This window comes from Stegostoma tigrinum, chromosome 28, assembly GCF_030684315.1.
Source record: "Stegostoma tigrinum isolate sSteTig4 chromosome 28, sSteTig4.hap1, whole genome shotgun sequence".
NCBI classification, from domain to species: Eukaryota; Metazoa; Chordata; class Chondrichthyes; order Orectolobiformes; family Stegostomatidae; genus Stegostoma; species Stegostoma tigrinum.
Genome location: NC_081381.1, coordinates 32,669,546 through 32,685,407, shown reverse-complemented (window position 1 = coordinate 32,685,407; position 15,862 = coordinate 32,669,546). Strand labels below are relative to the sequence as shown.

Here is a 15,862-nt window from a genome sequence, read left to right as displayed (position 1 = left end):
ATATTAGTGTTATTATTGTGTATTTGTGAGTTTGTTTCAATTACAGTGGGATAGTCAAGTGTAGTTTTCCCCTGGACGCCTGAGTGGGATATATTGGCTGCCTGGTAACAGAGGGAGCCGCTGAGGCTCGGTTGTTGTTGTTTTGTACACAATGAGCAGATTATATCCGTACAGATATAGAGGTGGGGATTGCATTGCATACATTAGCACTGCATTCCAGAAGGGGAATTCCCTTCCTTATTTCGCTCGGAAGCTGTATTGTTAAACTGCTCGCACACATGCTACAGATTTTTGCTCCTCAAACTCTGCAGCCTGCGCTTGGGCTTCAGAAAAGAAGAACCGAGGATGCTGGAAATCTGAAACAAAGACAAGAATTGCTGGAAAAGCTCCGCAGGTCTGGCAGCATCTTTGGAAAGAAATCAGAGTTAACGTTTCGGGTCCAATGACCTTTCTTCAGAACAGGGCTTCAGAAATCTTGGTAAAAGAAACTGGTTCGGCGGCCCAGCGGGAACTCGGTACATCCTCCATCCGAGGGACAGCAGCAGAAAGGACAAGTGTGCAATGAGTTCGAGTCACGGTCTGAGAGGAGGAGGAGGAGACTGCTGAGTATTTTATTTTGCAGGGTGGGAGATGGAGAGCAATGGCGAGGTAACGATTAAAATATAGCTTTCCCTCCATCTCACCAGACGGTGCCCAGCTCACTAAGTCTCAAAAGATTCCGGAATTCCCCAGTGGCCAGGTTGCCGATGTAGATGTTGAGTGTTGGGAGGCTGTTTGAACTTTCAAGACCACTCGTATCCAATCCAGTCCTGACCCCAATATTTGTACTTGAACAGGTTGCTAGCAAATAATCATAAATCAGAATTCTGGTTATTTTCCTCCTTCCTCAGAAGGAACAAAACTTAACCATCTTTTGGGAAGTAAAGCAGAGCGAGTGACTTTAGTGTCAGTCGGCCAGCGCGTTTGAGCAAGTGATCATAATTCTATTAGTTTTAAAATAGCTATGAGAAAGGATGGACCTGATCTAAATGTTATGGTTCTAAACTGGACTGAGGCCAATTCTGACGGTATCAGCCTGGAACCTCAAAAGTTGATTGGAGGAGGCTCTTAGCAGGTAAAGACACAGTTGGAAAGTGGGAGACCTTCATTAATGAGATAACGAGAGTTCAGAGATAGAATGTTCCTGTTAATGCGAAGGGCAAGGCTGGTAGGTGTAGGAAACGTTGAATGACTAGTGAAATTGAGGCTCTGATCAAGAAAATAAAAGAGACGTATGTCAGGTATAGACAGCTGGGATCAAATGAGTCCCTAGAGGAGTATTATGGGAGTAGGACTATACTTAAGAGGGAAATCAAGAGGGCAAAAAGAGGACGTTTTGAAAGATAGTTTCGACAAATAGAGTTAAGGAGAATCCAAAGATGTTCTGTAAATACATTAAGGGCAAAAGTGTAACTAGGGAGAGAATGGGGTCTCTTAGAGATCAGTGTGACTGCCTACATGTCAAACCACAGGAGAAGGTTTTGAAAGTTAGGAAACTTGGCGAAATAAATAGTGATATCTCAAAAAGAGTTCACATTACTGAAGAGGGGCTGGATGTCTCAAAACGCATAAAGGTAGATAAATCCCTGGGACTCCTGATCAGGTGTTTTCCAGAAATTTGTGGAAAACTAGGGAAGAATTTGCTGGACCTCTTGCTGAGATATTTGTATCATCAATAGCAGTGGGCGAGGAGGCAGAAGACTAGACGGTGGCTAATGTGTTGCCATTATTTAAGAAAGGTGGTAAAGAAAAACTAAGAAACTGGTGAGTTTGATGTCAATGGCGGGTAAGTTGTTGGAGAGGATTCTGGGGAGTAGGATTTACGTGCATTTGGAAAGCCAAGGACTGATTAGGGATAAAAACAAAGTTGCTGGAAAAGCTCAGCAGGTCTGGCAGCATCTGTGGAGGAGAAAACAGAGTTCATGTTTCGGGTCCAGTGACCCTTCCTCAGAACAATTCCTCACCCCCTTCCTCAGCTTAGGGATAGTCAACATGGCTTTGTGTGTGGGAAATCATATTTCACAAACTTGAGTTTTTTTGAAGAGGTGACAAAGAAGATTGATGAAGGCACAGCAGTAGACATTGTCTGCAGCAAGACATTCAACAAGGTTCCACATGGTAGACTGGTTAGCAAGATTGGATCAAATGGAATCCAAGGGGAGCTAGCCAGTTGGATACAAAATTGGCTTGAAGCTAGGGATAGAGGCTGGTGGTAGAGGGTTTTTTTTTTGCACTGGAGGCCTGTGACCAGCGGTATGCTACAAGGCTTGGTGCTGGGTCCACTGTTTTTTGTCATTTATAAAAATGATTTGGATGTAAATAAAGGAGGTGTAGTTAGTAAGTTTGCAGATGATGCCAAAATTGGTGGTGTAGTAGACAATGAAGAAGGTTGTCTCAGAGTACAGTGGGACCTTGATCAGATGGGCCAATAGGCCGAGGAGTGGCAGGTAGAGTTTAATTTATACAGCTGTGAGGTGTTGCATTTTGGTAAGGCAAACCAGGGTAGGACTTATATAGTTTTATGAAGAAGGGTCCTGACCCGAAATGTCAACTTCACTCTCCTCTGATGCTGCCTGGCCTGCTGTTCCTCCAGCACCGCACTGTGTTATCTCTAACTCCAGCATCTGCATCTCTTATACAGTTAATGGTGGGGTCGTAGGGAGTGTTGCCAAACAAAGAGACCTGGAGATGCAAGTGCATAATTCCTTGAAAGTGGAGTCTCAAATAGACAGGGTGGTGAAGAAGCTGTTTGACATGCATGCCTTTGTTGGTCAGTGCATTGAGTATAGGAGTTAGGGTGTCATGTGGTGACTGTACAGGATATTTGATGATGCCACTTTTAGAATACTGTATTCAATTCTGGTCTCCCTGCTATAGGAAATATGTTGTCAAACTTGAGAAGGTTCAGGAAAGATAATCAAGGATGATGCCGGGATTGGAGGATTTGAGGTATAGAGAGAGGCTGAATTGGCTTGATATGCCAAACAGAGGACATCTAGGGAATTCTTGGACGCTTGGCATTCATTTGCAGGTTCCATCAACAAACACATTGAATTAGACTCAATATACCAACCATTACAATGCAGAGGCATAACCAGCACCTACCAGAAGGAGCAAAAACTGGACCATACAAATTTGAATGGGCACAAGACAGCAGCGCTTCACAGGAGGCTCCACAACACTGAGGATGTCACCTAAGAAGGGGACGAAACATCTGCTATCAAACTTCCCAGCTTGGCAAACACACCAACATCTACACCCAGTACCCGAGCTACAAATCTTCTCTCAAGCCGTGAATTCTAAACGTTTAAAGGGATATGGGCCAAATGCTGGCAAGTGGGACTAGATTAGTTTAGAATATCTTTTCAGTGCAGGTGAATTGGACTGAAGGGTCTGTTTCCATGCTGCATAATTCTATGACTCTATTACTCTTTCAGAGTGAAGGGGTTGTAAACTTTAAGTCACAATTCAGTAGCTGTGTTGGCCTCTGTAGCCACATATTTGAATATTTCTGTCAGGTGGACTGAACGGAACAGTTTCTGAGCAGGGGTGAAGGCTTCTTTGTTTAATTTCTCTGGTGCTGCAGATTGTGGTTCTTGGTAGCCTAGTTCAGTACAGTAGTCTTTCAGCTGGTTTTCTTTCCTTTGACCCATGTTGCAAACCCAATCTCAAATGGCATCTCTCGGAATTCAACTTATAATTCCGAATGGTGGCTCATAGCCCTCCCAATCATAATCAGTGCAAACGGACGATATGTCAGTTTCAAAGCAGTCATTCCATTTGGCAAGCTTTGCATTCTCACACCTTAAGAAAGATCCTATTGTATGGCCTAGGAATTACTCAAAATCTAAATATTTCCCTTTGAGAATGATACTGAGGTAACAAATCAGTCTGTCTGCTTGTACCCGCTACAGTGAAACAAGAAGCACAATCATGTGACTTCTGGAAGCTATTTTGTAAGATCCTGTATGCATTTTAAAAAGTCAGCTTAGCCTTCTTACAAAATATATAATATCGTAATTACAGTTGTGACAATTACCATTATACCTTTATGTAGCAAGTAGGAAAGCAGGACCACAGCTACCTGGCACCCATAATCTTAGTCTTGCATATGAGATCCTGGTTCTCAAACTGGGGAGGTGACAGCCCAGTGGTATTATTGCTGGACTACTAATCCAGAAACTGGACCCCTGGGATCCATGTTCAAATCCTGCCATTGGCAGATGGTGGAATTTGAATTCAATTAAAAATCTGGAATTAAGAGTCTAACGATGACCATAAATACATTACTGATTGTCAGGAAAAACCTCATCTGGTTCACTAATGTCCTTTAGGAAGGAAATCTGACATCCTTACCCAGTCTGGCTTACATGTGGCTCTAGGCCCACAAAATACAGTTGACTCTTAACTGCCCTCTGGGCAATTAGGGACGAGCAATAAATGCATGCCTAATCAGTGAGGCCCTCATCCCATGAATCAATAAAAGAAATACTCTTTTCCTAAGTTGGCTATAGGCTGTGATGACACATTGGAGCTGATGATCTACTTAATGATTTATGCCTGGTTTCATGAGGAGTATCCTAAGGTACCAAAACTCATGCACTTTTCAGTGTCAAAGGCATTCATGAAATCAAAAAAGGGGTTGTCCTGTGCATTTTTCTTGAATTTGCCATGTAGTGAATGTCGTGTCTGTGATGTCTCTCAATCTTGAAGGTGTTCCTCAACAAGTGGGAGGAAACAATTTATAAGGATTCATGCAATGAGCATCCTAGTGGCAGACAGCAAAGAGACTCCACTTTAGATACCACAATCAGACTTGACTCACTTCTTGAAAACAGTGATGATCACAAAATCCCTGAGATCCCCAGCATGCGCTTGTTTTTCTTGATAAGGAATATGAGGCTTTGCAGTGTGTCAGGAATGTATTTCTGCCAGAAATCAGAATTCTGGCAAGGATTCCATCTGCCCCAGAGGTTTTGTTATTTCTCAGCTATTGAGTGATTTTTTTCAATTTCTTTGTGGACGTGGTCAAAGCATCTGTGAAGAGGTCAAACATCTCTATTGACCTATGGGATTCCTGGCTTGTGATCAACTAAAGTAATGAATATTTATTTGTGAAAACACCAAGAGGCTTTGTTGGGACCACGCAGAAGCAAAGTTGTGATGTCACAGACAGCGCCTAAACCTCCAACCACCTCATCTGCCAGACCTTACAAGCACGTAGCAATGTCTGCATGTCGTGCATTGGCATAGCCAGTCAACTCAGAATGAAGGTATGTTTTCTCCAGTCCTGAGGGACTACCTAGGCAGAAGACATTTGTGTAATTAAGCTGATCTCTGTACCCTTGGCAATATTGATATGACTTACTGTTCTTTGTATCTGCACATGCTTTATTATTGTTGAAACAGCTTTTAAGACTTAGAGTTATTTTCTTTTTTAGATTATACTACTTCAGGTCCTTCATTTGAACACAAATGGATTGGTGATCTAAAGTGTGTATCAAAATTTATGGTTTCATTCCAGCAAAACAGGATTAATATGAACTACTAATTAAATATGTTGAGGAAATAGCTACACTCATTTTCACAGAGAAATATCTTTGAATAGGGTTTGTATGGATTTCTAGAAGATACTTGGTAAGGTTCCACACAAGAGACTGTTGGTTAAAATTCAAGCCTATTTCAAAAGAAAATTCAAAGAAAACTATATACAAGTTTAGAAAATTTATGACAAAAAATGACTGTTGGTAAAACTCAGCAGGTCTAGCAGCATCTGTAGCAAGAAAGCAGAGTTAATGTTTCAAGCCCAGTGACATATCAACAGAACAGGTTTTGTTTCAGATATCCAAGTTTTATTTAGCAAATGTATTAGGTTGCAGAACACAGCCAGTCGAGAGGCTTAGACCTTACTTTTGATTCAGAATATTGTGGGATTAGGTCTGGTTCCAGAAACTTGGGCATAAAAGTCTGAACTGACATTCCAGTGTGGTATTAAAAGTGGATTGGGAGATGAGTCTGCTGTCTCATGAGGTTGTAAAAATCCCATGGTCCTATTTCAAAGAAGAGCAAGAAAATTCTCTTCGATGTTCCGACCAATTTTATCACCTGGTCGACAGCACAACAACAGATTATCCAGTCATTATCATAGAACATAGAACATAGAACATAGAACAGTACAGCACAGAACAGGCCCTTCAGCCCACAATGTTGTGCCGACCATTGATCCTCATGGATGCACCCTCAAATTTCTGTGACCATATGCATGTCCAGCAGTCTCTTAAATGACCCCAATGACCTTGCTTCCACAACTGCTGCTGGCAACGCATTCCATGCTCTCACAACTCTCTGCGTAAAGAACCTGCCTCTGACATCCCCTCTATACTTTCCACCAACCAGCTTAAAACTATGACCCCTCGTGCTAGCCATTTCTGCCCTGGGAAATAGTCTCTGGCTATCGACTCTATCCATGCCTCTCATTATCTTGTATACCTCAATTAGGTCCCCTCTCCTCCTCCTTTTCTCCAATGAAAAGAGACCGAGCTCAGTCAACCTCTCTTCATAAGATAAGCCCTCCAGTCCAGGCAGCATCCTGGTAAACCTCCTCTGAACCCTCTCCAAAGCATCCACATCTTTCCTATAATAGGGCGCCCAGAACTGGACGCAGTATTCCAAGTGCGGTCTAACCAAAGTTTTATAGAGCTGCAACAAGATCTCACGACTCTTAAACTCAATCCCCCTGTTAATGAAAGCCAAAACACCATATGCTTTCTTAACAACCCTGTCCACTTGGGTGGCCATTTTAAGGGATCTATGTATCTGCACACCAAGATCCCTCTGTTCCTCCACGCTGCCAAGAATCCTATCCTTAATCCTGTACTCAGCTTTCAAATTCGACCTTCCAAAATGCATCACCTCGCATTTATCCAGGTTGAACTCCATCTGCCACCTCTCAGCCCATCTCTGCATCCTGTCAATATCTTATTCTGTGAAAATTTGCTGGTGCATTTCCTTCATTATTGACTACACTTTAAAGCAATTTCATTAGCTGTAGAGTGCTTTGAGATATATAATATATTTGGGAGTCTGTTAGCTCAGTTGACTGAATGACTGACTGGTTTGCAATGCTGAATAACGCCACTAAATGTGGATTCAATCCCTGTTCTGACTGAAGTTACCATAAGAGTCCCTCTTTCTCATCTTCTCCCCTTGCCTGAGACATGATGACCACCACTAAGCAACTCTCGGGACATCTTGGGACTATGGTGACTACTTTTTAAAAATATATTTTACAATAGCTTTACTATAACCCAAAAATTGAGTTACTTGATTGTATTGTGACTCTGGAATGCTTTCCACTTTTCAAATGACAAGTATAATTTTTTTGCTGTCTGGAAAATAGTTGGTGAGGGTCCTTTTGGCAGAAGATTTTGGAATCTGATCATTTCCTCTGTGAAGAGAATCTTCATATAATTCTCTGCTTGGATCATTTGTAAAAATGTTTTAGAACACAGTAGGATATTGGCACATGTTTTAACACTCTAGACCTGTGTTATTGTTGCATGGCATGCTAGCAAATTAAGATTTACTCTTGAAATTGTTTCTAAGGGAGCTGGCTTACAGAAAGATTCTCAATGCTCTCCTGGCTGCATATCATGCTGTCTTGGAAAGAAGAATGCACAAGTAGTAATCTTGCAGTTTGTTTAATTGTATCTGCTGTGGAGATGTTTTGTTGATGCTTCATACTTTGCTGTATCTGTACTGTTTGGAACTTCTTAGGCTAGTGTTTTAAATGTCTTGCTAGCCTTGTGGTATGTGTCTGTAGAGAATGCAGAGCTCAGTAACATTGATATCACTGACTAACTATGAACTGTTGAGGAATATATAAGTGCCCCCAAAGAAGTAACCATTGTTTTGTGGGTGTAATAATCTGTGTTATTCCACTGATAATTGGTTTTCATAAGTCTTCCTTTATTTGTCTCCCTTTTCCATCTTTTCATATTTTTATACTGTGGAAGTGTATCCTTTTCTTATCCAGAAATGCTGTTTTGGCGGGATAATATACTGTATCAGAATGACTGTGAGTCTTTCAAGGGGCCTAATCTAGTGATTCATTTGCAGCTTTTCCCTCAGTTTGTTCAGGAATGTCCTATGCTGCACCTACCCGTGATTTCTGTACACCATTAGTCTGCAGTTTAATTATACTGTTGTAAAAGTGGAGGGCTCTGATTTCAATAATCCAGAAGAGCATGTTGCTACTAGCCCAAATAGCACCCCAGCACTCCTGGATGTAGAAAGCCGAGCAGTTCCATGGTAACGCTTTGTTTCCAAACACATTTTGATGTTTTAATTACGATACTATATAGAAGGAAGTAATAAGCGTGGACCAGGACAGACAGTGGCTGCACTGACACTTAGCAATGCCACAGACAGTTTCTGTAAGTATTGTGTTTTTATTGGACAAGGGAGTCTATGTCCTGCGATATGTTGTTAAAATTTGAGGTACAGGAATCTGAGTGACTTCAGATTGTATTTCTTGAGCCTGTACTTTGACAGTCAAATTCATGTTTTTTCACAAGGCAAAGGACATTTAATCTGTAAACTCTAAACACTGTTTAGTTGAAGTTGGCAAAGCTTTCATGTAAATGGAAGTGTTAATGTATGCAAACTTATAGATTAGGTAAAGGGAAGTTGCCAAGACCTGTATCGACCAATATCTTGATGACCCTATGATTAACATATAAAATTAACTTTTTAAGGATGGAAGTGAAGTAATGAGAAAGTGAAGTTTTGTTTGGAAGCATTGGTACAAACTGGGCCAGAGCTAAAAGAATGAAATAGTTATTTTGATGCTCAGAGTTGACACCAAGTTGCAGATGCCAGGAAAGGTGGATCTACAGAAGGATTTAGGAAAAGGAACATGATTTAAATTCAGTAGATTGGGAGGTGGAGAGTCACTGGAGATTGTCAGGGGCAGCGGTCTTAGAGGGTTAGGTGATTGGAGTTTCGGTTAAGTTGTAATTTTTGCAGGATGATTAAGGGAAGGTTTGAAAAGTTGAACTGGAGTGTGAGAAAGGTGTGGATGAGGGTTTCACCACTGATTGGAGATAAAGTAGGGGATGGAAGTGAACAATGCTGTGATGTTAAAAATAAATGACCCTGGTGATTGATAGAATATGCAACGTGAAGCTTGGTTAGAGACAAGTAAAGTAGTGCATCTTAGTGTTTGCTCTGACCAAACAGCTAAAGGATATAATTAAGTTATGATGTGGGGCTTCTGGCAGGAACTTGAACAGAATGTCTTTGATTTTGCATACACTAAGTATCCTGCTTACCAGTAGCACAGTATAGAGTTGGGATGTGACATGGAACTGGTTGTTGCCAGTCCATGAAATGAAATCCATGCCTTCCGATGATACCACCTAAAGGCAGTACATAGAAGTATGACAAAGGATAGATATTTGAGTCTGAGTTTGATTTGTTGTAGTGACACACACTGAGATACAATGAAAAATGCGGTTTTGTGTACTATACAAGCAGATTGTACCATACAAAGTGCATAAAGGTAGTCAAACAGAGTGCAAAATATGGTGTTACAACTGCAGAGAAGGTGCAGAGAGAGAGATCAGAATTAACATTGGTGAGATCCATGCAAAAGTTTAATAACAGCAGGGAAGAAGCTGTTCTTGTAATTGTTCTTACATGTATTCAAACTTTTATACCTTCTGCCCGACAGAAAAGGATGGAAGAGAGCAAAACCAGGGTGGGAGGGGTTGTTGATTGTATTGGTTACTTTCCAAAGGCAGCGGGAAGTATAAATGGAGGCAGTGGATAGAAGGTTTGTTTGTGTGATGGACTGGGTTGTGTTCTCAACTGTCCATGGTCTTGTGAAGGGCAGTTGCAATATCACACTGTGATGGATCCAGACAGGATGCTTTCTATAGTGCATCTATTAAAATTGGTAAGAATCCTTTTGAGCGTGCCGAATTTCCTTAGTCTTCTGAGGAAGCAGAGACATTGTTGTGTTTTCTTGACCATTGAGTCACCATGGTTGGACCAGGACAGATTGTTGGAGATCATCATTCCCAGGAGATGAGCTGTTGACCATTTCCACCTCATCATCATTGAAGCAGACAGGGGCCTGCCCTGCATTCTGCCTCCTGAAGTCAATGACTGGCTGCTTCATTTTGCTGGCATTGATAGAGAGATTGTTGTCTTTACTCCATACTGCTAAGTGCTCAATCTCTTTTCTGTATTTTGTCTTGTTGTTGTTTGAGATCTGACCTATATCGGTGGTGTCATCAGCAAACTTGTAAATGGAGTTGGGGCAGCATTTGGCCACACAATTGTAAGTGAATAAGGTACATAATAGGGGGCTGAGGACGCAGCCTTGCAGGACAGCAGTGTTGAGGATTATGGTGAAGGAGATGTTGGCGTCTAGCCTTACTGATTGTGATTTATAGGTCAGAAGTTGAGGATCCAGTTATGGAGAGGGTGCCAAGACCTAGGTTTCAGAGTTTAGAGATGAGTTTTATTATAGTGTTGAATGTAGAGCTAAAGTAAACAAATTGGAGCTTGATGTGGGCATCCTTGTTAACCAGATGGTTCAGGAATGAGCATAGGCCCAGGGAGATGGTATCTACTGTGGAGCTGATGCACCGTTAGGGGAATTGCAAAGGATCAAGGCAGCTTGGTAGGCTGGAGTTGATGTGATTTATGACTAACCTTTCAAAGCACTCTAAAATTGTGGTGATCAGAGCCAGTGGGTGGTAGTCATTGAGGCACACTATTATTTTTCTTTGGCACCAGGATGATGGTGGCCTTCTCATACAAGGTAGGAACTTCAGATCGTAATAAGGAGACTTTAAAGATATCTGCGAATACACCTGCCAGCAGGTCTGCACAGGATCTGGGCAAGGGACTCCATCTGGCCAGTCACTTTCCATGGGCTCATTCTCAGAGATTCCAGTGTAACATCTGCAATAGTGACCGATGGCACAGGCGCACCCAAGGCTGTTGGGATAGGTGGCTGCTGAGTTCTTGAATATGGAGCAATCCACTGACTCCAAGCAGTGCCATAGAAGCCCTTCTTTTTACTAACATCAACGCTGCACTACTTTCTATACTGGGTCCTGATGCTTCAATTTCTGCTTTTATAGCAGGACGAGGAGGAGCATAGGATTGTGATCTGATTTTCCAAACTACAGATGGTGAATGGAGTGGCAGGCATCTTTGGTTGGATAGCAATGGTCAATGATGTTCAGACCTGTGGTGGGACAGGAGATGTGTTGACAATATCTTCATGAGGTTGGCCTAATTGAAGTTACCGGCTACGATGAACAAAACCCCAGAGTATTCTGTATCAAGATACTTTGTAGTGTTGTATATTACATCAACTGCAGTCTTCATTTCTGCATGGGATGGAATGTAGACTGTATTCAGGATAGTGGAGGTGAACTCAGGGTAGGTAGTATAAAGGAAACTTTACTGTAAGCCCAGGGAGCAGTAACTAAACAGGATCGCCTTGCCTAGGAGGTGTCGATTAGGAGGCAGACCCCACTGCCCCTTGCTTAGTGCAAGGATGCTGAGCAGTTCATTCGGTGAACTGAGAAACTCTCAAGTTCTAAGGTACAGTCAGGTGTAGCTGGAGTGAGCTATGTCCCTGTAAAATGGAGCACACAGCAGTCTCTCACTGCCCTTTGGAAGGTGAGTCTACCTTTAAGTTCATCCGTCTTGTTTTCAATGGCTTGGATGTTTGCCAGGAGGATGCTGAGGATGGGGCACTTGAAACCCTGAAGTTTCAGCGTCACCTGAAGTCCAGTGCGTCCTGCGCGTTTCCTGGGTAGGTCGCTGCTCCTAGTCAATCCCAGGTGTCAGTCAAGGAAATTTGCTGCTCTGACAAGTAAATGTGTGCCCAGTAGGGTCCTGGACACCAGTCACAGTCTTCAGTGTTCACGGAGGTTTTGGGGTTGGTTTGTTCAGGCCTTCTTGATGTCATGTCACCGTGAGGTCAGCTCTTGTTGGTCGCTGGTCGGTCCTCGGTTCCAGGTTTCCTCAAGGCCGGGGAGGTCAGGCTTGCAAGAGGCTGGAAGGCTTCTGATCCCTCTGGGCTTGCGGTTCCAGTGCAGCAAGATAAGTGGATCCGTCCAGTGGGATCCTGGGCACTAGTCTTGCTCACAAGCACTGCAGGAGGTCTTGCATTTGGTATTTTGTGGCCTCCCTGGTCAGGTCGCTATGGAGCCAGGTCTTGTTCCTTGAGCCTCAGTTGCAGGTTTTCAAGAAATGGTTGGGCTTGTGGGAAGCTGGTAGGCCTTTGATTCCTCTAGACTTGCAGTTCCAGCATCAATAATTTGGTCTCATCGGTCAGAGAGTCTTTAAACCCGAAAGTAGATTTAAGTGAACATTGTTAGTAATTCTGATAGACTTAAAATTGAGGTTTAGAGGAGCAGAATGATTAAAAGATATATAAGAATAAGATCTGCTGTAGGCAGCTCGCAATATGGTGCCACTCTCCAGCACCAACTTGAACCAACTTGAATATTTTGGGATACCAAAGCTAATGTTGTGGGTGCAAGATTACAAGTCATTGCTGGTGATTCTCTGGTGAGGTCTGACTGAGCTGGAGAATCAAGGAGATGTGTTGGAGTAGAATGGTGTAGCATATTGAGTTAAAGAACACAGAGAACATGGGGAGGCACGGTGGCTCAGTGTTTAGCACTGCTGCTTCTCAGTGTCAGGGGCGCAGGTTTAATTTCACCCTGTGTCTATGCCTCCTGAACCCAAAGTAGGACAGAGTGTTTGGAAAAGATTATGAATCTAACTTCAAGCGCATAGGATAAAAGGATGACAATAAGAAGAGGGACAGTAAACACAGGACTGAAGGTGTTGTATCTAACTGCGCACAGTATACAAAATAAGGTAAATGAGCTTGTGGCGCAGATTAAAATTGGTAGGTATGATGTGGTGGGCATCAAGGAGACATGGCTATAAGTGGATCAGGACTGGGAGCTAAATATCCAAAGATATACAGCGTATTGAAAAGACAAGCAGACAAGCAGGTGGGCAGAGAGGTTCGGGTTGCCTTATTAGTAAGAAATTAAATTAAATTGATAGCGAGAAACAATGTAGGGTCAGATGATGTAGAATCTGTGTGGGTAGGTGTTGAGGAACTGCGAAGGTAAGAGAACCATAATTGGAGTTATGTACAGGCCACCAAACAGTAGTCAGGATGTGGGGCACAAGATACACCAGGAGATAGAAAAGGTGTCTAAGAAAGGCAAGTTTACACCGGTCATGGGGATTTCAATATGGAGGTGGACTGTGAAAATCAGGTTGGTAGTGGATCACAAGAAAAAGAATTTATGGAATGTCTATGAGATGGCTTTTTGGAACAATTCCGGATCTAGTGATGTGCAATGAGGAAGGCATTATAAGGGAGCTTAGACTAAAGGGTCCCTTAGGAGGCAGTGACTATAATATGATAGCATTTACTCTGTAATTTGAGAGGGAGAAGCTGGATGTAGATGTAACAGTTTTATGGTTGCATAAAGGCAACTACAGAGGCATGAGGAAGGATCTGGCCAGAATTGACTGGAAGAGGATCCTAGCAGGAAAGGCAGTGTAATAGTAATGGCAGGAGTTTCTAGGAGTAATGTGGGAGACACAGCAAAACTTCATCCTAAGGTAAAAAAGCATACTAAAGAAAGGTTGAGAACGTGGCTAACAAGGGAAGCCAGGAGCAGCAATAGAGAATGCATATAATATGGCAAAGGACAGGGGAGTGGGAAGCTTACAAAGACGAACAGAGGACAACTAACACAGAAGTAAGGGTGGAGAAGATTAAATATGAAGGTAAGCTAGCCAGTAATGTAAACCAAGATTGCAAGAGTTTCTTATAAAAGGCAAGAGAGAGACTGAAGTGGACATTGGGCCACTGGAAAATGACACTGGAGAAGTAGTAACAGGAAACAAAGAAATGGCAGAGGAACTGAATAAGTGCTTTGTGTTAGTCTTCACGGTAGAGGACACGAGTAACATACCAAAAATTCGTAAGTGAGTATATTGACCATCACCAAGGAGAAGGTAGTAGAAAAACTGAAAGGTCTGAAGGTGGTTAAATAACCTGGACCAGGTGGACTACACCCCAGAGTTCTGAAGGACATATCTGAAGAGATAGTGGGGGTGTTAGTGGTGATCTTTCAGGCATTGCTGGAGTCAGGAAGGGTCCCAGAGGGCTGAAAAATCACTAAGGTAACACCTCCCATTTTAAGAAAAGAGTAAGGCAAAAGATGGGAAATTACAGGCTGATTACCCTGATCCTGTCTTTGGTAAGGTTTTAAAGTCCATTGTGGAGGATAATATTTCTAAATACTTGGAAGTGCATGGTAAAATAGGGCAAAGTCAGCATAGTTTCATCAAGGGAAGGTCATGCCTGATAAATCTGTTAGAATTATTTGAGGAGGTAAGGAGCAGGATAGACAAAGAAGAGCCAATGGATGTTATCTACGTGGATTTCCAGAAGGTCTTTCATAAAGTGCCGCACAGGAGGCTGCTGAGTAAAATAAGAGCCTGTGGTGTTAGAGGCAAGATACTGGTGTGGATAGAAGATTGACTTTCTGGCAGAAGACAAAGAGTGGGGATAAAAGAGTCCTTCTCAACCTGGCAGCTGGTGACTACTGGTGTTCCGCAAGCGTCAGTGTTGGGACCCCAATTTTTCATTTTATACACAATGACGCAAAATTGCTGAGCAGAGGCTGGTTGCCAAGTTCCATACCCATGAGCGTGGTCTCAACCATGATCTTGGGTTCATGTTGCACAACAGGTGACCCCACCACATGTATAAAACACCACACACACACACACACACACACACACACACACACACACACACACACACACACACACACACACACACACACACACACCCCCGAATATGGGGAGAATTTGTTTTAAAAAAACAGCCTGACCCCAGGTTAAACAGACAAGTTCTAACTAAGGCCTCATACCTAAATTGCATTGTCAGACCTGAGATGTTACCTCTTGTAAACACTGATAAAACCTTTGGTAATCTTGGGTTCAATGACTTGAAAGAAATTCTGGGATTTGCATTTTAATCAATACCTCTTATTTATTAACGGGATGTGGGCTTTGCTGGCTAGGCAGCATTTATTGCCCATCCGTAATTGTTCAGAGCCAATCACATTGCTATGGGTCTGGAGTCACATGTAGGCCAGACCAGATAAGGATGGCAGTTTCCTTCCCCAAAGGACATTAGTGAACCAGGTGGGTTTTTCCAACAGTCAGCAATGGATTCATGATCATCATTAGATTTTTAATTCCAGATGTTTTATTCAAATTCCATCATCTGCCATGGCTGGATTTTAACCTGGGTAACATTATCTGGGTCTCTGGATTAATAGTCCAGCGATAATACCACTAGGCCATTACCTCTTCCCCAAAAGAAACCTGTATCTTCTTTCTAATGTGATGATGTGATGATTTTCTAATGTGATCTAATTGTGTGATTTTTGACCATGTCCATCCCAGTCCAACGCTGGCACCTCCACATCATTCTAGATGAAGGAACTGAGGGCATTCTGGCCACATTTGCAGAAGATATAAAGTTAGATGGAGGAACAAGTAGTATTGAGGAGGCGGGGAGGCTGCAGAAGGGTTTAGACAGGCTAGGAGAGTGGTCAAAGAAGTGGCAGATAGAATACAATGTGGGATGGTGTGAGGTCATGCGCTTTGGTGGGAAGAATACAGACAAGACTGTTTTCTAAATGGAGAAAAAATTCAGAAATCTGAATTGCAAAGGAAGTCCTAG

At 42.5% G+C, this 15,862-nt stretch overlaps 1 protein-coding gene across 1 annotated transcript in view; it reads left to right on the top strand.

The window, feature by feature from the left end:
* Nucleotides 1-114: 114 nt before the first annotated feature.
* Nucleotides 115-15,862, top strand: part of ccdc30 (coiled-coil domain containing 30) — a 161,813-nt gene continuing 146,065 nt past the window's right edge. The window contains exon 1 of the mRNA XM_048561449.2: nt 115-648. Within this exon, the coding sequence (XP_048417406.2) occupies nt 631-648 (18 nt within the window). The 5' untranslated portion in view covers nt 115-630. The remainder of the gene's footprint in view (nt 649-15,862) is intronic.